The 23,924-nt window shown below is 39.2% G+C and overlaps 1 protein-coding gene and 1 pseudogene across 1 annotated transcript; one reads left to right on the top strand and one right to left on the bottom strand.

Annotated features, from left to right (window-relative positions):
• Positions 1 to 674: 674 nt before the first annotated feature.
• On the bottom strand, positions 675 to 1,096 carry LOC113910330 (annotated as a pseudogene).
• Positions 1,095 to 18,352, top strand: LOC113909211 (olfactory receptor 4F21-like). Its single transcript, XM_027570321.1, has 3 exons — positions 1,095 to 1,282; positions 14,837 to 14,910; positions 17,505 to 18,352. Exons 1-3 carry the CDS (start codon positions 1,095 to 1,097, stop codon positions 18,209 to 18,211), a joined length of 969 nt encoding a protein of 322 aa, XP_027426122.1. The 3' UTR covers positions 18,212 to 18,352.
• The last annotated feature ends 5,572 nt before the right edge of the window (positions 18,353 to 23,924 follow it).

Genomic DNA, 23,924 nt, shown 5'->3' with positions numbered 1-23,924 from the left:
CTCCTTTAGGATTTGGATGGACTCCTGTCTCACGTTTAGGTCTTTCAACCATTTGGAGTCTATTTTTGTGTGTGGTGTAAGGAAATGGTCCAGTTTCATTTCAAAGCATGATTTGGGGATGATTTAAAAATATTTTTGAAGTATAGGAAACTGCTAAGGATAACATTTTTTCGTCATTCAACATTAGAGGGCCAGGTACATGTAAAGACGTCAACCTTGAAGTGCAACTTTCCTTTGAGTCACACTGTTGCGAGGGGAAGGAGGAAGACAGGACAAAGTTGTGCCTGGGATGCTAGCTAGCATAGTCTGATATGGAATTCATAATCCCAGAGATCTCTGAGGTTGATCTAGCCAGCAGGCAAGTAGTCTTTTCTTCCCTTAACAATACATAAGCCTTCCTAAGACAATACAATTTTTTTTTTAGTAGAATCTTTTTTATTCAGGAAAAAAACAAACAAACCAAAAAACAAAAAAGTTTTCTAACCACACACAGGAGGAGTTTGGGTAGGGGGAGGTGTCTGTCCATCCAGCCCCAGCCCCTAGCCCATGTGGTTTTGGCAGCAGTAAGGGGTGTGGGGTAATGGCCCTCCAAATAAAAATGCTGTATGTGTGTATCTGGGAAGGAGAGGGGTACAAAAGCCGTGGGGAGTGGTGGGGGGAAGGGACGGACGAGGTCAGTACTGGTAACGCCCCAGGTGGGAGGCCATTTCATAGCATTTCTTGTTATCATACCACCGTGGACACCTTCTTCGCCCATCAGCAGGACTAGCGTCTTGGCAGTCATGGCGACAGTGATGTTGAAAGTGGGGGCTCCCCCAGTGCTCTTGGTACGAAGATCCATGGTAAATTCCCCATCCTGCAGCAGTGAGTCCCGGATAACAGAACATTTCTGGCCCCCAAGTGTCAGCCCGTTCACGAAAAAACTTGATCTGTCTTTGCCAACCAGGACACCATCCTCAGCTGGTGTGATGTTGACGAAGGTTTTCCCGGGGACGGCGGCCCAGACGGAGGGTAAGACCTCAGAGTCCACGATGGCCGCGTCCTGACAGGTCCCGTCCACCATGAGGTTGTCGATGTAGGCGTCCCACCCGGCCATGGCACTGCTACGGGCGCTGCTCTCGGCGCTGCTGCGGGGGTCGCGGCCAGGGCTCGGGGGGCCTCGGGCTGGCGGGCGGGGGGAGGCGGAGAGCTCGGGGCACGAGCTGCCGTCCGGACCGCGGCTCTGCTGGCTGTGCCGACAATACGGTTTTCTTAGAGAAAAATGCTTCACGCAGAGAAGGAAGTAGGGATTTGAAAAAGCCATCCTGAGCAGGAAGCATTATGAGAGGTAGTAGGATCAGAGGTATTCCAGAGAGGTTATTAGCCTGGTAGCCAAGTGTGCTGCTATTAAGAGTTCTCCTTATTCTCATGTGGGAATGAGGAGTTAGTAGAGAGTGCTTGTATGAGATTGTGATGTCTTAATAGTACATCACTTGTAAGAACCAGGGGGAAATATTTTTTTATTCAGCCTTAGTTTTTACATTAAGAGACTGCTGCTTTGTATTTTCTTAAAAAGAATGTGGTTAAGGGGCACCTGGGTGGCTCAGTCAGTTAAGCATCTGACTTCGGCTCAGGTCGTGATCTCGGGTTGTGGGATGGAGCCCTGGGTTGAGCCCTTCGTTAAGCCCTGAGTGGAGCTCCATGCTCAGCAGGGAGTCTGCTTCTCCCTTTCTCTCTCCCTCTGCCCCTCCCCTGCGTGTGCTCTCTCTGTCTCTCTCTCAAATAAATAATCTTAAAAAAAGAATGTGTTTAAAAAAAAATAATCTGGTTTAGAAAAGCTATGGAGAGTAAGTAGAGAAGAGCAATGCAATGATGGAAAAGATGAAAACAGGTTTTAAAATGTTTTTATTATTATTCACATGGAAGAGGTAAAGCTAAAGAATAGATCAAGAAACATGTAAACAGAACTTTGATCAGCTGTTCTCAATATGTACATAACACAAGTGAGACAATAAGCTTGTTACATAAATGGAAAGCTAATTATATAGTATAAAAAGATATATTCTTGATATGATTTTAAAAACACTGTGAATAGCTACTTGAATTTAATGTTTTAGGGACTAACTTTTCTGGAAGGGAAAGGCTGGTTATACGACCAATAGGCAACACTTGAAAGTGTGAGAGATTTCATCTCTTGCTTTGTTAGTAACCATGGCTGAAATATATTTTGAGGGGGCCTCTGTAGAACACAAAACAAGAAAAAAATATGTTTATTTTTTAGCTTTTAAGAGCTCTTGCGTATTTCTTGTGAAATAGAATCATTCATGAACTTAAAGAAACTAGTGAACAAAGAAGTTCTTCTCCAAGTAATCTAAGAACACCCCAAAAGTCATTTTAGCTTTCTATATTTCTTACAATCGTTCTAGGTTGGACTGAATCAGCCAAGGAATATTTGATTTTCCTTCTGCCTTGGTTATGCTGTGTAAGCATTCTTTTTTTAAAAAGATTTTATTTATTTATTTGACAGAGAGAGACACAGTGTGAGAGGGAACACAAGCAGGGGGAGTGGGAGAGGGAGAAGCAGGCTTCCCACGGAGCAGGGAGCCCAGTGCAGGGCTCCATCCCAGGACCCTGGGGTCATGACCTGAGCCAAAGGCGCCCCAGCTTTGTAATCATTCTTTAGAGAATATCTCACCAAATCTTATAATAGTTGTTTAAAAAGCAGGGTGGAAGATTTGAATGATCTAAATTCTAGGACAAAATCTAACACTATTTAAAGGAATACAATAAAATGCAATAATCAACAATGTAAAAATCGCAACTAGCATCCAAGCAAAAATTCTCAGGCATAATTTGCAACGGCATGGATAGAGCTAGAGAGTATTGTGCTAAGTGAAATAAATCATTCAGAGAAAGAGAGATACTATATGATTTCACTCATATGTGGAATTTAAGAAACAAAACAAATGAGCAAAGGGGAGAAAACAGAGAGGCAAACCAAGAAACAGACTCTTAACTGTAGCGAACAAACTGATGGTTACCAGAGGGGAGGTGGGGGGATGGGATAAATAGGTGCTGGGGATTAAGGAGCACACTTGTGATGAGCACCCCGTGTTGTATGGAAGTGTTGAATCACTATATTGTACACTTGAAACTAGTATTACACTGTATTAATGAACTGGAATTTAAATAAAAACTAAAAACTAAATACAAAAAGAAAAAAATTATAAAGTAAGTGATTAGTATTAGATGTTAGTGGTTAAAGGTTAGGGGTTAGGGTTAAAGTTAGGGATTAGGGTTACAGTTAGGGTTAGGGTTGGTGTTTGGGTTAGGGTTAAGGTTATGGTACATGCCTGGAATTTTACAGTTCAGAGACCTCTCCAGAGGGTTAGGGTTAGGTGAAGTGTTAGGGTTATGGATAGGGTAAATTTTAGGGATAGTATTCAGGGTTTGTGGTTAGACGTAGGAGTCAGTTATGGTTTTGGGTATGGTATGTGCCTGGTATTTTCAGATGAGGTATCACAGAGAATAAAACCCCAAACTTCTGCTGGGGTTACTGTAAGAGTTCTGGTTAGAGTTAGGGTGAGAATATGTGCCTGGTGTTTTGCCATTCAGAAACCTCTCCAGAGGGTTAGGATTTGTGGTTCAGGATTAGCGTTTGGGTTTGTTTTAGGGTTTTGTTTAGGGTTGGTTTTAGGGTTAGCATTGGGTTTGAGTTAGTGTTTGGGTTAGGGTTAAAGTTAAGTTAGGGCTTAGGGTTTAGCAGTTTGATGTTAGGATATGTGCCTGGAAGACATAAGTATTTTTTTAAAAGATATATTTATTCATCTTAGACAGAGAAAGAGAGAGAGAGTGGGCATACGAGCATGGGTAGAGGTAGAGGGAGAGGGAGAGAGAGAATCATCAAGCAGACTTCCCACTGAGCAACTGAGCACAGAGCCAGACTCAGGGCTGGAACCCAGAACTCTGAGATCATGACCCAAGCAGGATCCAAGAGTCAGCAGCTTAATGGATTGAGTTACCCAGGCACCCAAAGGAAGATATAAGGATTTCTAAACATATGTGTGAAAGCATGTTGGAATAGCTCTGTGCTTAACTCATTAAAGCTACACTGTGCAAAAAAAAAAAAAAAAATTCAGGCATACTATGAAGCATAATAATATGACCCCCAGAAGAAAAATAAATCAACATATTCAGGAATGACAGAAATGATGGAAATACCAGAAAAGGATGTGAAAATCTCACCAAGGCATATAACAATTAAATTGTTGAAAACCAGTGATGAGAAAAACTTAAAGGCAGCCAAATAAAAAAGATTCATTGCATATAGAATGAGAGCAAATGACTTTTTTTTAAAGATTTATTTATTTACTTATTTGAGAGAGAGAGGAAGAGAGAGAGAGAAGGAAAGTGCGCACAAGCCTGGCGGGCAGGGGCAGAGGGAGAGGGAGAGAGAGTCTTTAGCAGATTCTGCTCTGATCACGGAGCCTGACATGGCGCTGATCTTATGATCCTGAGATCACAACCTGAGCCAAAACCAAGAGTCAGACCCTGAACAGACTGCACCATGCAGGTGCCCCACAAATGGCTTCTCTTAAGAAACTAAGTAATCAGTGCAATCCCTATCAAAATACCAAAATACCAATAGCATTTCTCACAGAACTAGAACAAATATTCCTAAAATTTGTACAGAACCACAAAAGACCCTCAATAGCCAAAGCGATCTTGAGAAAAAACAAAACTGAAGGTATCACACAATCCTAGATTTCAAGATATACTACAAACCTGTGGTAATCAGAATAATATGGGACAGGCACAAAAATAAACACATAGATCAATAGAACAGATTAGAGACCCTATAAATAAACCCATACTTATATAATTAATATATAACAAAGGAGGCAAGAATATGCAATGGGGAAAAGACTGTCTCATCAGCAAATTGTGTTGAGAAAACTGGACAGCTACATGCAAAAGAATGAAACTGGATCATTTTCTTACACTATTCACAAAAAATAAGCTCAAAATGGGTTAAAGACCTAAACGTAAGACCTGAAACTATAAAACTCCTAGGGGAAAGCATAGGCAGTAATCTCTTTCATGTTGGCTTTAGCAACATTTTTCTAGATGTTTTCCCAGCCAAGAGAAACAAAAACAAAATTCAACTATTAGGACTACACCAAAATAAAAAGCTTCTGCATAGCAAAGGAAACAAAACAAAAAGGCAATCTAATGAATGGGAGAAGATATTTGCAAATGATATATCTGATAAGGGGTTAATATCCAAAATATATGAAGAACTTATACAACTCAACACCAAAATCACAAATAACCTGATTAAAAATGGGCAGGAGTGCCTGGCTGGCTCAGTCGGAAGAGTGTGTGACTCTTGATCTCAGGGTCATAAATTTGAGCTCCATGTTGAGTGTAGAGATTATTTAAATAAATAAATAAATTTAAAAAATGGGCAGAAGACCTGAATAGACATTTTTCCAGAGAAGACATATAGATGGTCAATAGACACATGAAAAAGATGCTCAACATCACTAATCATCAGGGAAATGCAAATCAAAACCGCAATGAGATATCACCTCACACCTGTCAGAATGGCTAGTATCAAAAAGACAAGAAATAACAAGTGTTGGTGAGGATGTGGAGAAAAAGGAACCCTTGTGCACTGTTGGTGGGAATGTATGTTGATGAAGCCACTGTGGAAAACAGTATGGAGTTTCCTCAAAGAATTAAAAATAGAAATACCTTACCATTCAGTAATTCCACTATTGGGTATTTACCCAAAGAAAATGAAAACACTAATTCACAAAGATATATGCACCCTTATGTTTATTGCAGCATTATTTACAGTAGCCAAGATATAGAAACAACTTAAGTGTCCATCAGCAGATGAATGGATAAAGAAGAAGTGTTATAAATACATGATGGAATAGTATTCAGCCATGAAAAAGGAAGATTCTCTCCCATTTGTGACAACATGGATGTATCTAAAGGATGGTATGTTAAGTGAAATAAGTCAGACAGAGAAAGACACACACCATATAATTTCACTTACATGTGGAATCTAAAAAACAAAACAAATGAAGAAACAGGAAACAAACAAAAAAACAGACTCTTAAATACAGAGAACAAACTGGTTATTGTAGGTGGTAGGAGGGGAGGTAGGTGAGAGGGATGGATGAAGTAGATAAAGGGGAATGGGGGGTAGGTGAGGGGAGGGGAGGTAGGTGAGGGGGATGGATGAAATAGATAAAGGGGAATGGGGGGTACAAACTTTCATTTATAAAATAAAGAAGTCACGGAGATGAAAAGTACAGCATAGGGAATAAAGTCAATAACATCGTAACAAGGTTGTCTGGTGACAGATTGTGACTACACTTATTTCGTGAGCACTGAGTAATGTACAGAATTGTTGAATCAATATATTGTATACCTGAAACTAATGCCACATTGTATGTTTATTATACTTCAATTAAAAATGTTTATTTTTGTTTTTGTTTTTTTTTTTTAAGATTTTATTTATTTATTTGACAGAGAGACAGAGTGAGAGAGGGAACACAAGTAGGGGGAGTGCGAGAGGGAGAAACGGGCTTCCTGCTGAGCGGGGAGCCTGATCCCAGGACCCTGGGACCACAACCTGAGCCGAATGCAGATGCCCAAAGACTGAGCCACCCAGGAGCCCCTGGTTTTGTTTTTCTTAAAAAAAAAACCCCAAAAACACAAGGTGAATCACAATCCCATTTTGCTATGTATTGTCAAATGGTCAATCTCCCTCCATCTTCTGTGCTCTTTGACAGGAAGCTGATCTGTGATTTTTGGTCACATCTTCTCTCATTAACCCAAGGTGCCCACAGTTATTTCTAAGAATTCTCAGCTTTGTTCACAAACCATGGCCTTCCACGAGCAAACTGCTGGCAAGCCTCTGTAAATGCTGTGCTGTTTCAGATTTTCATATCTTTTTTTTTTAGATTTTCATATCTTTATATGAGCTGCTCCTTCTGTCACTGCTCAAAGTCACATTATCACCCAACTATTACCTTTTTGATGAAGTCTTTTCATACTTTCCACTCATATCTTATTATTTATCTTCTATGTGGAGCTTTTAATACTACATTTATCCTCTATTTAAAATATTTCTTTACATTTCTCTCATTCACGGACTATGAATTCTTTGAGGGAGATTCCATGTCTCCTCTTCTTCCTCCTTCTGTATAATTATCATCTGTAACAGAACTTGGTATATTAGAATCTCAATTAGTGTTTTCAGAAATAATGTGAATTCCTTAAAATTTTCACCCTTTTCTCTACCATCCTGATCAATGATCTTTGAACGTGTAAAGAAAAATATTTTGTCATAAGAACTAATTAGATACTACAAAAGTCACAAGTGAAACAGGAAATATAACCATATTCATAAAAATCTTATAAATATTTATTTGGAAGAGCAATGGGCATTTAGAGGTAAGAATATTGATAAGACCCTTAGATAGATGAATAGGTAGATTCAGGATAGTGTCAAAAACAAAGAGTCTTTATGTTTTAGTTGGCTCTTTTTCTTGGATTGTTGTATTTTTTTAATTTTTTTAAAGATTTTATTTATTTATTTATTTGACAGAGAGAGACACAGTGAGAGAGGGAACACAAGCAGGGGGAGTGGGAGAGGGAGAAGCAGGCTTCCCGCGGAGCAGGGAGCCTGATGTGGGGCTCGATCCCAGGACCCTGGGATCAAGACCTGAGTTGAAGGCAGACGCTTAATGACTGAGCCACCCAGGGGCCCCTTGGATTGTTGTATTTTCTAAACCCCAGAATATACTGTTTTTTCTTTTTTCAACCTGTCCAAATGCATATATCTAGAGAATAAATATCCAATTTTGTGTGTTTGTGTCTGTCTTATATGTATACAAATGGGAGAACAGTAAAGATGATTTTCAGTAAAAAAGCAATTAAAAGAGGGTCGCCTAGGTGGCTTAGTCAGTTAAGTGTTTGACTCTTAAGCTCAACTCAGGTCTTGATCTTGGAGTTGTTAGTTCAAGCCCTTCACTGGGCTCCATGCTGGGCATAGAGCCTATTTAAAAAAAAGTAATCAAAAGATATTTTCATGAATCTTAGGACTTCATCTTCACCTCAAGCCCTGAGGTAAAAAACAAAATGAAACAAAAACAAAAACAAAACCACAACAACCTGATAAAACTTATTTATTCATGAGGGAGCTCTTCCCCTACGTGACTCCTTAATTGTCTCCTCTTACATTGCTCTGGGAAAATCAGTCTTATTCTGAGACCATTCCCAGCACAGACTGAAATCATATTGGTCTTCCCTCTGCTATGTGGTACCATTTTTGACTACCCTCTGTATTGCTAATTAGCTATCTCTTTTCCACTCCGGGGGAATTTCAAATAGGTCCACATGCCAGGTGTGAGTTTTCTGAGGATGCTGCTATTTCAGGTCTGCTAGAAAACAGGTGGGTGAGAAGGACAGGCGGAACAGATACAATCATTTTGTTGTGTTTTGTCAACTGAGATGTTTTCTGGTACTAAATCAGAGTTTGAAATCACCACTGAAGATTTCAAACTGTGATTTAGTTGTGGTCCAGAGGAAGAGGGCACTCAGAAGAGAAAGAGTTGAGAAGAGTAGTTGAGTCAATGGGCAGGGTTTGAAAAATATTCTGCAGGGAACTTATGTTGGTCTTTATTTTTTTTTTAAAGATTTTATTTATTTATTCGACAGAGAGAGACACAGTGAGAGAGGGAACACAAGCAGGGCAAGTGGGAGAGGGAGAAGCAGGCTTCCCGCGGAGCAGGGAGCCCGATGCAGGGCTTGATCCCAGGACCCCGGGATCATGATCTGAGCTGAAGGCAGACGCTCAACGACTGAGCCACCTGGGCGCCCCTATGTTGGTCTTTAAAAGGGATAGAGAGGTATTCAGTATCACATATTCAAGGATACGAACCATGATGTGGAAGAGTCAGGCACGATCCAGGAGGCAAACAGGAGTGTAAATGACATTAGGATGCACATAGAATATGTAGATTTAGGTCAGATTTAGTCTGGCAGTAAACATCCACTCCAGAGTTGGTAACAGTGTCTGGTTTTGGTGGTGGAACACAACTTCTATGTGGACCAAGCAAACAGAATTATGCAATTTAGCCACTGTTTGCCAAAGAAGCAGGAATTGCATGTTCTTTCCTCTGACATTTAATTAGTTATTATAATAAATGACTGAGGAGAAAAAATCTGAAGTAATTGCTGAGGTGAAATATTCTAATTTATTTCATTGGACCCTCGTCTTCCTGAAGGATTCAGAAAACCTTGATATCTGGGTTATTTGTATGTCCATTGTCTCATTCAACAAAAAGTACTTCCCCAGCTTCTGTTATGTTTTCAACATTAACCAGAGTTCTGGGAATACAGAGAAAAATACACAGTTTCTTCCCCCCATGAGCTGGACTCGTGGGAGTAGGAGATAGAAACCGAAAGTTATGTTCCATCACTGCCTCTGGAGCAGGAACAGCTGAGAGGTGGAGAGGTAAGTAAGGGAGGAATACCACTTAGGGAAATGTCTCATTAGAAAAGAAGTGGAAAGAATGGGGAAAACTTTGGTTTCTAGTTAAGGATCTGCCATTCTCCACAGCAGATGAGGCTTTCTGTCAAATATTTTCTTTCTTTTTTTTTTTTTAAAGATTTTATTTGTTTATTTGACAGAGAGAGACACAGCGAGAGAGGGAACACAAGCAGGGGGAGTGGGAGAGGGAGAAGCAGGCTTCCCGTGGAGCAGGGAGCCCGATGCGGGACTCCATCTCAGGACCCTGGGATCATGACCTGAGCCGAAGGCAGACGCTTAATGACTGAGCCACCCAGGCTTCCTCTGCCAAATATTTTCTGAGAAGGAAAACTCAGGTCCTTGTCTTTGTGAGGTTAGCTTCTTTCTAAAAGCCTTCTACTGGGTGTATGGCTAGGGCACTTTGGAATTTTCAATATTTAAGCTAATTTTTAATTCCTTTCCTGTATTTTTCCATTTGGGCATGTTAGTCTCTAGTCTCAGAACTTGAGGGAAATTTCACTCTGTTTCCGTTTTTCTTTCTCTTCTCCATGATTCTTTTTATCACTCTTTCCCTATTACTTACTTCTTCACTTAATTTTTGTTTTCTTTATCATTAAATTGTTTTTTCTCTCCACTCCTTACCATCATTCTTCTTCTCTTTGTATGTTTTCTTTATCTTCATCTTCTAAAATATCTTATTTTAAACAGTTAAGTTGAAATTGCAAAGGAATTAATTCAAATTAATTTAGCAAACATTGACTTCCTAGAATGGACCATTCTGCCCTCTGAAACTCTCCTAGGATGAAAATAGAGATGAATAATGCAGAGGTCCTGCCCTCTAGTGCCTGGAAACACAGGAACCAAGTCATGCTCATGTAACTATACTGCAGGACAAAAGGTGCTGTGCTAAGTAGGAAGTGCTACGGCAGAGCGAACAAGATTTTTTTTTTCCTGCTAGGATAATTGGGGAGGTTTCATGAACTGGGTGGCACTTAAATGGGGCTGTGAAAAATGAACAGCATTTCAAGATAGATGAGGCAGCGTTTTTTATTTGGAAGGGAGAGTCTGAAGAAAAGGAGGAAAAGTTTCAGAGATGCAGGGTCTGTTTAGCTGAACATAGGGTGAGTTGGTGCTGGGGCCCAAACACAGAGGCCCTAGAATACCTGGGTTGTTTTTCAGTCAATGGGAAATCTCCAATTTGGATTAGTAGAGAGGCACAGCCAGTGTTTCTGGAATACTATTTTGCTGTAGAATAGGCGGGGCGGGCAGAGAGACTGGGAACCAGGAACACTCTGGATTTTGCAGGAACCTTGTATTTTCCTTTTTTGGCTCATCAGTCCTCACTACTGTATCATCTTAAAGCTCTGGTCTACTGGTTCATCCTCTATTTCTTATTGGTTTCTCTTCTCTGCTTCCCTGGATCCCACTCCATCCCAACCAGATTCTAGATAAATCATGGAAAATTTTGATTTTTTTTTCTTTTTTAAGTAGCAAAACTGCAGGATGTCGGATGATCTTTTCCTTGGTTTGAGGGCTTTTCATTTATTTATTTAAAGGTCTATTTATTTATTTGAGAGACAGCGAGCTCGAGAGTGCGAACAGGGGGAGGGGCAGAGGGATAGGGAGACAAGCAAACTCCCCATTCAGTGGGGAGCCCAATGTGGGGCTCGATCCCAGGACCGTGAGATCACGAGCTGAGCCGAAATCAAGAGTCAGTCAGTCACTCAACCAACTGAGCCATCCAGGCATCCCTCTTTTATTTATTTGCTGGTGATATCAAATGAAAAAAGGGACAGTAATAGGCAGAAATCATTTTATACATCTGCTTGAAAATCTATAGTTCAAAAACCTCATTGACAGTATATCCACTAAAAGACAGACCTTCTGATCTAGTACAGTTCAGATTCACCTGTTACTACTTTAGTGTTCTTACTATAACAAGAAGCCTTATTATAGCATGTTTGTGTCTTCACAAATTTTTTTTTCCCTTTTCCTTTCCTGACTTAGAACAATACATGGCCCTTGTATTTTGCAAGGCTAAGCCTTCTTATCTTTATTTTTTTATTTCATCCATTTCTGCTACTCCAGAGCCTTATGACCAATTACCTCTGGCTGTTGTGCGCTTTCATATTCTCCCCCCATGGTTCCTATGAAACACTCATTTCTCCTGTTTATTTAATCATTAAAAAGTCCCTTTATTTTGGGCTCTCTCCATGTATCCTTCTCCTCCTTTATTTTTAAATTGTATACTCTCAAGAGACTAACTTTCTTAACAGCCTACGTTTACCTTAACCCTGGGCAGTCTGAGTTCCTCCCTCTATTATTCATTTATTCCATAAATATTCATGGAGCACATCCGATGTGTTACATTCTAGGCACTAGGAATACATTAGTGAAGAATTCCTAGCAGTGCCTTGCTTTCAAATACCAGTTTTCTTTTGTTAATCCCAGAAACGCTGAATTAATTCTTATTCCTCTTGATTCCACTGCAACACTATTCACCTTCTGAAATAATCTCATTTCTTGACTTCTAGAGTTCTGAACTCTCTGGTTCTCTGGAACTGTTTCTTTCCCTGTTTTTATTTCTTTTTCCCAGACTTATTTTATTTATTTATTTATTTATTTATTTATTTATTTATTTATTTATTTATTTATTTTTAGATTTTATTTATTTATTTGACAGAGGAGACACAGTGAGAGAGAGAACACCAGCAGGGGGAGCGGGAGAGGGAGAAGCAGGCTTCCCATGGAGCAGGGAGCCCGATGCGGGGCTCGATCCCAGGACCCTGGGATCATGACCTGAGGTGAAGGCAGACGCTTAACAACTGAGCCACCCAGGTGTCCCTTTTTCCCAGACTTTAAATCTTGGGCTTTTCTCATAGCATATTTAACTTTTCCTCTAGATACATATATTTCTTGTGGCTTCAGTGATCACATCTATGCAGATGATTTCTAAGTCACCTCTCTAGCCTTAGCTCCTTTAAAAAAACCAACACTACTTTACAGGTATCAAGTTCTTCAACTTAAATCTCCATTATGGAGTATTTCATTCCCCATAGTCTGGCTTTCTAGGGCCTCTGCAATCTGTTTTCTACTTATCTTTACCTTTTATCTCCTATGTTCCTCCTACACAACTTGCATAGAAGCCATAAAAGTCATCATTTGGTTCTCCACCCAAAACTGCTCTTCACTCTCACCGCTGTACCTTTGCACATGCTGTTCCCCCCGTCTGGAATATCCCTATCCATCTTCTTTTTCTGTTATTTTTTTAAAAATTGTGAAATATTCTACATACAGAGGAGTGTATAAACATAGGTATATTAAAAGTAATGTGAATTCCTGTGCACTCATTACTCAGGTTAAAAGAGTTTTTCTAGTGCCTTATAAAGCTCCTGTGTTTCTCTGTTTTTGTTCCTCTCCTTCCTTTCTACAGTTAACCTCCATGTGGTTTTTGTGTTAACAATCCCTTGCTTTGGGATGCCTGGATGGCTCCGTCAGTTAAGTGTCTGCCTTTGGCTCAGGTCATGATCCTGGGGTCCTGGGATGAAGTTCCCCATTGGATTCCCTGCTCAGTGGGAAGTCTGCTTCTCCCTCTGCCTGCCTCTCCCCCTGCATGTGCGCTCTCTCTTTCTCTCTCTGACAAATAAAATCTTTAAAAAAATCCCTTGCTTTTTCCTTTCCTATTATTCTGTTATTTATGTATGCAAAGTAGGCAAAAGCAAAATAAATGTGCATTGTTTAAAGAAGAATACTACTGGATGTCCACCTTTCACTTAACACTTTACATGTCTAGACTAGAATCCTTCATCTCCTGCCCTCCCTGCCACCTGGGTTTTCCTTCAAGGAGGGATTTGCTGCCCAGCCATGGGGAGTGCCATCAGCAGATAGCCTTGAGGTCACACCCTGACCAGAGCAGCCCATATGTGCTGGAAGACTGAGTGAAGGGAAGTATAAATGCCGAGCTATTTCCAGCCCACATGGGGCACTCTCATGGAGCAAAACTCCCTACAGGGCTCAGCAAGGTGGGGATTTGTTGGCTTTGCATCGCAGTTAGACTTTGTCTTTTGCCCAATCCTGCCTCCTCTGACTTCTCCTTAAAGGTGTTAATCTCTCATGATCATCTTGTACACTAACCTCCACCTCAGTGCTTGCTTTTGGGAAACCCAGACTGCTATACTGCCCCACTTTTCCTCCTTTTAGCAAAATTATTTTTATTAATTTTGCATCTAAATCCATGGGTGATGGGGGCGTGTGGGTGTCTCCTTCGGTTAAGTGTCTTACTCTTGATTTTGGCTCAGGTTGTGATCTTGGGGCTGTGGGATCGAGCCCCAGTAGGGCTCCACTCTCAGTGGGGAGTCTGCTTGGGATTCTCTCTTCCTCTCTGTCTGCTTCTGCCTCCCACCCCCACTCGGGAGTGTGCTTTCTCTCAAATAAATAAATAAATCTTAAAAAAAACAAATCCGGGGGTGATACTGCCCTGAAATTTTTTTTTTCTCATACTGCTCTGGTCAAATTTTAGTATGGACATTATGTTAGTCTCATAAAATAAGGTAGGGAAGAAAATTTTCTCTCTTTCTTTGCAGTTTCAGTAGAATTATAGTTATTGGTTCCTTGAATTTTTGGTAGATTTTGCCATAAAAACCGGAATTGTGTTTGCTGGAAGATTTTTAAAATTCAACTTAAATTTTTTAATCTCTTTAATGCAGTTATAGGATTATTTAGGTTTCCTATCTTATTAATTGTGGTCCCCACAGAAAACAGCACACTTAAGTAGAGTAATAGAGGGAAGATTCACAATAAGTAGACTATTTAGAAAGATGAGGATGGGATTAAGGGAAACCAGTAAGGCATGGTGAAGCATCCCAGGGTGGTTGCTGGGATCTGTAAAGGAAGTTACAGATGTAGGAGAGGGCTGCCCTGTTAAAAAGAAATGCAGACATTGCCAGCCTGGGGCCTGGAGGGGACTGTCAGGCGATTGATATTCTTTTTTTTTTTTTTTTTAAGATTTTATTTATTTACTTGACAGAGAGAAACACAGAGAGAGAGGGAACACAAGCAGGGGGAGTGGGAGAGGGAGAAGCAGGCTTCCCAACGAGCAGGGAGCCCAATACGGGGCTCGATCCCAGGACCCTGGGATCATGACCTGAGCCGAAGGCAGACGTTTAACGACTGAGCCACCCAGGCACCCCGTGACTGGTATTCTTATCTTTCACTCTCCCTGGCCTCTTGTTTCTTGTTAGTGCCTCTCATTGATCAAAAGTAGCCAACAGTGAGAGCCCGGGAGCCCAGTTTATGCAGTCCTTAAAGGCCCTCCCCAGAGGTGTGGAGCAGGGTAGAGAAGGACAGTGGCTCTAGAGTGTCCAGCACAGTGAATTTTGGTAAGTTATGTTTTACTAGATATTTGCTGATGTTATCAAAATTTTAGAATATGTTGGCATAAAGTTGTTTATTATAGTCTCTTATTATGCTTTCAATGTCTGTAGCATCTCTATTTATATTCCTCTTTTGTTCTTGATATTAGTTCTATGTGCCATCTCTCTTTTTTTCTGCTTGATTCATTTCATCAAAGGCTTATCAATTTTACTTGTCTTTTCAAAGAACAGCCTTTGTTTTTGTAGATTCTCTGTAGTTTATTTTTGGTTTCTCTTTCATTAATAGAAAATGTTTTTGTTTTGTGGTTGTGTTTACTACTTTTAAAGATGGATACTTAGCTCATTAAGTTTTAGATTAATTTTAAGCCTTTTTTCTTTCTCTAATATAAGCAGTTAGACTATATATTTTCCTCTAAATACAGCTTTTGCTTCATCTTACTGGATTTGGTATAAAATATTTTATAACTCAGTTTAAAATGTTTTCTTATTTCCATTGTGATTTCATCTTTGACCCAAGAGTTATTTAAAAGTGTGTTACCTAATTTCCAAACATATGAAGATTTTATAGTTACATTTTGGTTAGTTGTTATACCTTAATTGCTCTGGGGCTGGAATATGGTTTGCATGGTAGCAATCTTTTGAAATTTGTTAAGATTTGCTCTATAATACAGCATATGGTAAAGTTTTTTTAATGCTCTATAAATACTTGAGTATTCTGCATATATTGGGGGCAGCGAACTATATAATTCAATTTGACTAATCATGTTTTTATTTATTTTATTTATTTTTTTAGAAGATTTTATTTATTTATTTGAGAGAGAGAATGAGCTAGAGAGAGAGCATGAGAGGGGAGAGGGTCAGAGGGAGAAGCAGACTCTCCGCTGAGCAGGGAGCCCGATGCGGGACTCAATCCCGGGACTCCAGGATCATGACCTGAGCCGAAGGCAGTCGCTTAACCAACTGAGCCACCCAGGCGCCCCTGATTAATCATGTTTTTAAACCTTCATTATGCCGACTGATATTTTGTTGGTTTGTCCTATTGTTCACTGAAGGAAATGTGTTTCACTCTTCCACTATTTCCACAAGTATACAGAATGTCCCTATTTCTTTTGTAGTTCTGCCAGTTTTTTCCTTTTTATGTTTTTAGGCATTTTGAAGTCCCTGTGGGCTAGTAGAAGCAACAATTTATTGCCGTATAATACTTAGTACCTTTGTTTTCCTTTCACTACAAAACTCTATTTAAATTCTTTTCCATTTCTCTCTTGAAGTGGCTTTCTGACATCAGAGGAGAACCCATGGTGAAATTTTAAACAGAGTCAGTAATAACAAGGGAAGTTGGTGGGAGATGAAGTGAGATTAGGACAAATAGATTTAGAGCCTTTGTCAAGTCTACTTAAGTGCCACTTAAATTTGGTTTGACCAAATGAATAGAGGTGGTAATTTTCAAAATTTTTACATTCTCTTAGAAATCTATTTTTTAAAGATTTATTTATTTGAGAGAGAGAGAGCGTGTGTGAGCAGGGGGAGGAGCAGAGGGAGAGGAGAAGCAGACTCCCTGATGAGTGCCCAGCCAGACACAGGGCTTGATCTCATGCCCCTGAGATAATGAGCTGAACTGAAAACAAGAGTCCGACACTTAACTGACTGAGCCACTCAGGCACCCCTATATTCTTTTAAATAGACAGTATGGTGGCTTTGTATTGTGTCAGCTTGCCTAGATTGAACTACATGCTCTAGAATTCCTTTTTCTCTATGTTTCCAACTAGAATACATTGTAAAGGAGATTCTTTTGCAATATTTCTAGGTTGAAGTGAAACAGCAGCCATATTTATAGCTCATACACGTTGTCATTTCTCTGCTGGCTTATCTCATTGGGGTGAGGCAGTGGCCAGGACCGCAACTGCCACACCCTCTTTGGGATCCTTCTTGAGCTTCTCTGACTTGTGGGCCCACTGTGTGTTCAGCTCTGTGGTGGAGGGCCCTGGCTTCTGCAGTACATCTATACCATTGAGGTTAGAGGCAATGAACACTGACACTAATTTTCGTCTGTCCCTGAGGACTTTAGCTTTTACTTGTGTGTTCCAGTTTATTTTTGTTTTCCTTCAATTTGCATCCATCTTCCCTTCCTGGGGGCCTGTCCTGTGGACATCAAGCTACGGCATCAGATGCAAAGACAATAGACTTAACAGAAACTGCTGAATCAGCTTCCATGATTATGCAAGGTCAAATCACTAAGAAATACCTTAGTATATTATCTCCTAATGGTCTGCTTCTCTAATGGAACCTTGATGGATATGGCCAGTAATCCCAATTTGTTATTTTTTTCCTGTTCTTTCAGGCAAATTTGGAGCCCAAAGTGACTGAAACCATGGGGGGAGGAAATAATTCGGTGGTGTCTGAGATTGTGTTGGTGGGACTCACCAGTTCTTTGGAGATGCAGCTTGTTCTATTTCTAGTTTTCTCTGTGTTCTATATAACGGGTATTTTAGGAAACCTCCTCATTGTGCTCACAGTGATCTCTGACTCCCATTTACACTCCCCCATGTACTTCCTGCTGGCCAACCTCTCCTTTATTGACATGTGGGTTTCCTCCATTGCAGCTCCCAAGATGATTTCTGATCTTTTCAAGGAGAGAAAAGTAATCTCTTTCCAAGGCTGCATTGCTCAGATGTTTTTCATTCATGTTATTGGAGGAACTGAGATGGTTCTGCTCATTGCCATGGCCCTTGACCGTTATGTTGCTATATGCAGGCCTCTCCACTACCTGACCATCATGAACTTCAGAACTTGTATTTTACTCTTGGTGGTAGCCTGGACCATTGGAATCATCCACTCATTGATCCAACTTGTATTTGTTGTAAACCTGCCATTTTGTGGCCCCAATGAAGTGGACAGCTTTTACTGTGATCTTCCTCGATTTATTAGTCTTGCCTGCACAGACACTTACAGATTGGAGCTCATGGTCACTGCCAATAGTGGTTTCATCTCTCTGGGAACTTTTTTCATTTTGGTTATTTCCTATATCTTCATCTTGGTCATTGTTTGGCAACGTTCTTCAGGTGGCTTGTCCAAGGCTCTCTCTACTCTGTCAGCTCACATCACAGTTGTGGTCTTATTTTTTGGTCCATGTATTTTTGTGTACTCATGGCCATTTCCCACAGTGCCAGTGGATAAGTTCCTTGCCATTTTTGATGTAATTATTACCCCATTTCTGAACCCTGCCATCTACACTTTTAGGAATAAAGAGATGAAAGTGGCAATGAGGACGATATTCAGTCAGGTGTTGAGCTCCAGGAAGCTATTTTAAGTGATTTTGAATCAAGAAAGACAAGCATCTCTAACATTCCCTGACTGTGCTGCAGACATGAATCCAATGAAACACAGCACAGGGATGCTCTACTTACTAGTTTAATTATTAATTATAGGATTTTCTTAATGAGTTTTCTGCCCATAATCAAGGAGGATATGGTGTTCTTTCTTATGTAATGTGATGGAATAAGAAGTATTAATATATAATTGTTTCCGCATTTTCTCACCTCTCCTTGATAAGGAGGATTTTGGACAGGACTTTCTATCTCTTTTCCTACTCTGTGTTCCAAGGAAAATCCTCACTTGTCAGATTTATTTTTGGGGTTTGTAATGCAGAACCTGAAGAAAAGTGCTTTGGAAATATTAAAAATATTAGAGATAGGTTTTTTTTTCTTTAGAGGTTCTACAGTGAGATGTGTGGGAGTAGCCAAAGTGTGTGAAGAAAATAGATAAAAGACAAAAAGAGCATTTTAAAAAGATATTGTTGTCTATCTCTTACCTTTCAATATATATTGCCCTTTAGTAAAAAAGCAAAGAGCTAAAGTTATTTTGAATTTTCTTTGTGTGTGCATGTGTGTGTGTGTGTGTGTGTGTGTGTGTGTGTGTGTGTGTGTGTTTTATAACAACATCAACCTGAAATTGGATCACTGGGTTATAGCTTCTTAAACTTTTCAACTAATGCATGAATTAAGCCTTATAATTACTCCAGTTCTTTCAAAAGCTGTATTCCTGTACTGTCATGGGATTTAAATAATGGGGGCCAGGTAATGGACAAAGACCATGACCTACTTAATAATTCTGTCCTAGGTAGTGCTAATTCTTGCCCTAATTATATTGAAATCAGCAATGATACCTCAGAGTTAGGTAAACTCTTTCCTTTTATAGTGCCATGGTTACAAGTACACACTCTTGAGCCAGACCGCCTGATGTAAAAACTTAGCTTTGCATTTTACTAACACATAAATTGCTTAACCTCTTTATGCCTAAATTCTGTCATCTGTAAAATAGAGGTAAGTTGAACCATCTGAACTTTCTTTTTTTTTAAAGATTTTATTTATTTATTTGAGAGAGAGAGAATGAGAGATAGCACGAGAGGGAAGAGGGTCAGAGGGAGAAGCAGACTCCCTGCTGAGCAGGGAGCCCTATGTGGGACTCAATCCTGGGACTCCAGGATCATGACCTGAGCCGAAGGCAGTCGCTTAACCAACTGAGCCACCCAGGTGCCCAGAACCATCTGAAATGTCTGATATTTGTTTTTGACTTAATTGATATGGTAAAGTTACCTTCCTCATAAGATTATAAGGATTGACCAAGTTAATATTTGTAGGTACTTAAACAATTCTTGATCTATAGTGTTATGTAAGTACCTGTTCAATAAAATGAAATAAAACATTAAAACCACTTCTCAGTTTTGATGACCTTCTTCCATGCTGTCTACAAACTATTTCCTTTCCTTTTCTAAGTCCATTCATCAGATCTTGATCAAGAACATACACTTTTCCTAACAGGACTGAAGTATTTTATTTATTTATTTATTTATTTATTTGAGAGAGAGAGAGAGAGAGAGAGAGAGAGAGAGAGAGCGTGACGCGGGGCTTGATCTCAGGATTCTGAGATCATGACCTGAGCCAAAGGCAGATGCTTAACCGCCTGAGCCACTCAGGCATCCCAGAACTAAAATATTTTAAATGATAAAATTCCTTGAATATAGAGACTTCAAAATGCCACAATTCAGTTTACTTTCTACACTTTCTTTTATATTCAAATTACCTTCTTATGAGCTATGCATTAGTTCTAAGAAGCTTGTTTTCGTTATCTATGGTGCTTTTTAATGTGCTGGAAGATGTTACCAAGCTGAGTAGGTTATAAAAAGTTACATAAATAGAAATTCAATTAATCAAAAAAGGTATTGAATACTTACTGTGTTCTAAATCCTGTCCTAGGAACTGTAGAAAATTGTGTTAGAAGTATATAACCTGGGGTGCCTGAGTGGCTCAGTCGGTTAAGTGTTCCATTTGTAATTTTGACTCAGGTCATGATCTCATGGGTCCTGGGATTGAGCCAGGTGTTGGGCTCTGCATGCAGTGTGGTGTCTGCTTGAGATTATCTCCCTCTGCCCCTCCCCCCACGAGTGCATGCGTGCTCTCTCTCTCTCTAAAGTAAGAATAAATAAATCTTAAAAAAAAAGAAATATACAACTTAATTTAGGAAGGGGCGATCCATCTCTGAGGCAAAAAAAATCACTGCAAGAAAGGAAGGGGTGTGGTAGGGTAGGCAGACTGAACAAAAGGGTTTGAGAGAGGAGTTCATGAATTTGTGAATATCAACCCCAAGAAACTTCCTATCTAAAGAAGTTCCCTCTTGCCTTTCTACTCCAATCATTCTCTATCATATGCTTTGTTGAATGTCCCCATTTGAATGACTGCTTTGTTTTATTAATTATTTTTTGTTTCTGTCCACATGGAAAGAAGATCCATAAAGCAGAAAATACAATTTTTTGATCTTTGTACCTAGACAGATGCTGGACCTACAGTGGGAAGTCAATAATTATTTGTTTTTGCCCAAAGAGCAAATGGTTTGTCCAAAAGCTGAGAGAGAGAGAGACAACTCTTTCATTATGAATCACAAGGAATGGGAGGAAATAGGAAAAATCTAGTAGATTTAGCGCAAATGTTTAACTTATTCAGGAAAACAAACCTGTGCAATCTAAAGTACATTTGTAGGTTACATATAAATAAGCACAAGGAAGAAAAGAAAAAAAAAATCACCGAAAATCACTTCACTCAAATATAATTGTCGAAATATTGTTATATTTCTTTTAGGATTTTTCCTTTATGCCTTTGAAAAATCATACAAAATAGGACCACATTGTTCTATAGTCCATTTAACAATATGATATGTAAGTCATTTAACAATACTGATATTGGTCATTTAACAATATGATGTGTAAGTCTTTTTATGCTAATAAATCTACTTCTACCATGTAGTTCTTGGTCACTATATAGTAATCTATTGCATGGATATAGCCATACTGCTTTAGTCAATACTTCACTGCTGACATTTAAGTTATTTCCAATTTTTAGTCTTCAGCAACTCTGCTATGGAAGATATTGATGTACCTTTTTATATATACATGGCTTTGGTTACTTCCTCATAATAACAATAGAAATGAAATTGCTGCGCCAAAATGTATTTGTCAGCTTGATTAAATATGGCAAAATTGCCTTCTAAAATGATTGGGTCGATTTATATTTCCATCACCAGCAGTGAATTAGAGCATGAGTTTCTCCCATCTTTGCGAACAGAGGATATATAATTAATTGAATCTTTGCAAATCTGAAAGAAAAAAACTTTATCTACTGACCTAATTGATTTTTTCTACTTCTTGTTATGAAATATTATGTATTTACAAAATATGTAACATATATTTGAGTTAAAAAGCAAAATAAAATAAATACCTGTGAGCCTATCTATCATTGCATCTACTCTCTCAACCCCTATCCCTTTACCTTGTTTTTCACCCAGAAACAATCACTCTTCTGGATTTATCTTTATACTTCTTTTGCTTTTTTTGAAAAATAATTTTATTAAAGAAGTATAGATCCGGGCACCTGGGTGGTTCACTTGGCTAAGCGTCTGCCTTCGGCTCAGGTCATGATCCCAGGGTGCTGGGATCGAGTTCTGAGTAGGGTTCCCTTCTCAACGAGGGGTCTGTTTCTCCCTCTGCCTCTCCTCCTGCTCAGGTACACACGCACTCTTTCTCTCACAAAAATAAATTAAAAAATACTTAAAAAATAAATAAGTATATATCCACAAACAATCTTGTTTAATTTTTGCTCATTTTTAATGTTTGCATATATTCTTCTTTAAAAATGTATATATCTGTCTACAAGAGACTCATTTTGAACCTAAAGATACATCCAGACTGAAAGTGAAGGGAAGGAGAACCATCTTTCATGCCAACGGACCTCAAAAGAAAGCTGGGTCTGTTAGCCATTTGTATGTCTTCTTCAGAGAAGTGTCTTTTCATGTCTTCTGCCCATTTTTTGACTTGATTATTTGTTTTTTGGGTGTTGAGTTTGAGAAGTTCTTTATAGATCTTGGATACCAGCCCTTTATCTGTAGTGTCATTTGCAAATACCTTCTCCCATTCTCTGGGTTGCCTCTTTGTTTTGTTGACTGTTTCCTTTGCTGTGCAGAAGCTTTTTATCTTGATGAAGTCCCAAAAGTTCATTTTTGCTTTTGTTTCACTAGCTTTTGGAGATGTATCTTGAAAGAAGTTGCTGTGGCCGATGTCAAAGAGGTTACTGCCTATGTTCTCCTCTAGGATTTTGATGGATTCCTGTCTCACATTGAGGTCTTTCATCCATTTTGAGTTTATCTTTGTGTATGTTCATCATCATTAGCCATCAGGGAAATTCAAATCAAAACCACATTGAGATACCACCTTATACCAGTTAGAATGGCAAAAATGGACAGGGATAGAAACAACAAATGTTGGAGAGGTTGTGGAGAAAGGGGAACCCTCTTACACTGTTGGTGGGAATGCAAGTTGGTACAGCCACTTTGGAAAACAGTGTGGAGGTTCCTCAAAAATTTGAAAATAGAGCTACCCTATTACCCAGCAATTGCACTCCTGGGTATTTACCCCAAAGACACAGATGTAGTGAAAAGAAGGGCCATACGCACCCCAATCTTCATAGCAGCAATGTCCGCAATAGCCAAACTGTGGAAAGAGCCGAGATGCCCTTCAACAGACGAATGGATAAAGAAGATGTGGTCCATATATACAATGGAATATTACTCAGCCATCGGAAAGGATGAATACCCAACTTTTACATCAACATGGATGGGACTGGAGGAGATTATGCTAAGTGAAATAAGTCAAGCAGAGAAAGACAATCATCATATGGTTTCACTTATTTGTGGACCATAGGGAATAGCATGGAGGACATTAGGAGAAGGAAGGGAAAAATGAAGGGGGGGAATCGGAGGGAGAGATGAACCATGAGACACTGTGGACTTTGAGAAATAAACTGAGGGTTTTAGAGGGGAGGGGGAAGGGGGATGGGTTAGCCCGGTGATGGGTATTAAGGAGGGCATGTATTGCATGGAGCACTGGGTGTTATGCATAAACAATGAATCATGCATCACTACATCAAAAACTAATGATGTACTGTATGGTGAATAACATAACATAATAAAAAAAATAAAAATGTATATAACTAATTAGAACTGACTCAAGAAAGAATTATGAATATATTTTTAAAAGAATTTGTCTATTTCATTTTTACAGTTCTAAAATATACTGGCATAAAGTTTTCTATAGTAGTTTATTTTTTTAAAATGATATATTTATACCATGTTGATATATCCTTACTTGATTTTCTCTACCTCTCTGTCTCTCTTTATTCCTCTTTCTGTGTATTATGTGTATTATTGATGTATAATTGATATATAAAGAATTACACATATTTAATGTGTACAATTTTATGAGTTTGGATATATGCAAACACTCATTATACACTCAGTACAATTAAAGTAATAGACAATATGAAACACCTCCCAAAGTTTCCTTGTGTCCCTTAATTTTACTTTACTTTTTTTTTGTGGTAAAACACATGTTTACCTTTTAACAAATTTTGAAGTGTACAATACCATATTATTAACTACAGGCACTATGTTGTAGAGTGGATATCTAGAACTTACTC

This window comes from Zalophus californianus, chromosome 6 (assembly GCF_009762305.2).
Source record: "Zalophus californianus isolate mZalCal1 chromosome 6, mZalCal1.pri.v2, whole genome shotgun sequence".
In the NCBI taxonomy this organism is placed as follows: Eukaryota; Metazoa; Chordata; class Mammalia; order Carnivora; family Otariidae; genus Zalophus; species Zalophus californianus.
The sequence above is the reverse complement of the archived record's forward strand: the minus strand, read 5'-3'. Positions and strand labels throughout refer to the sequence as shown.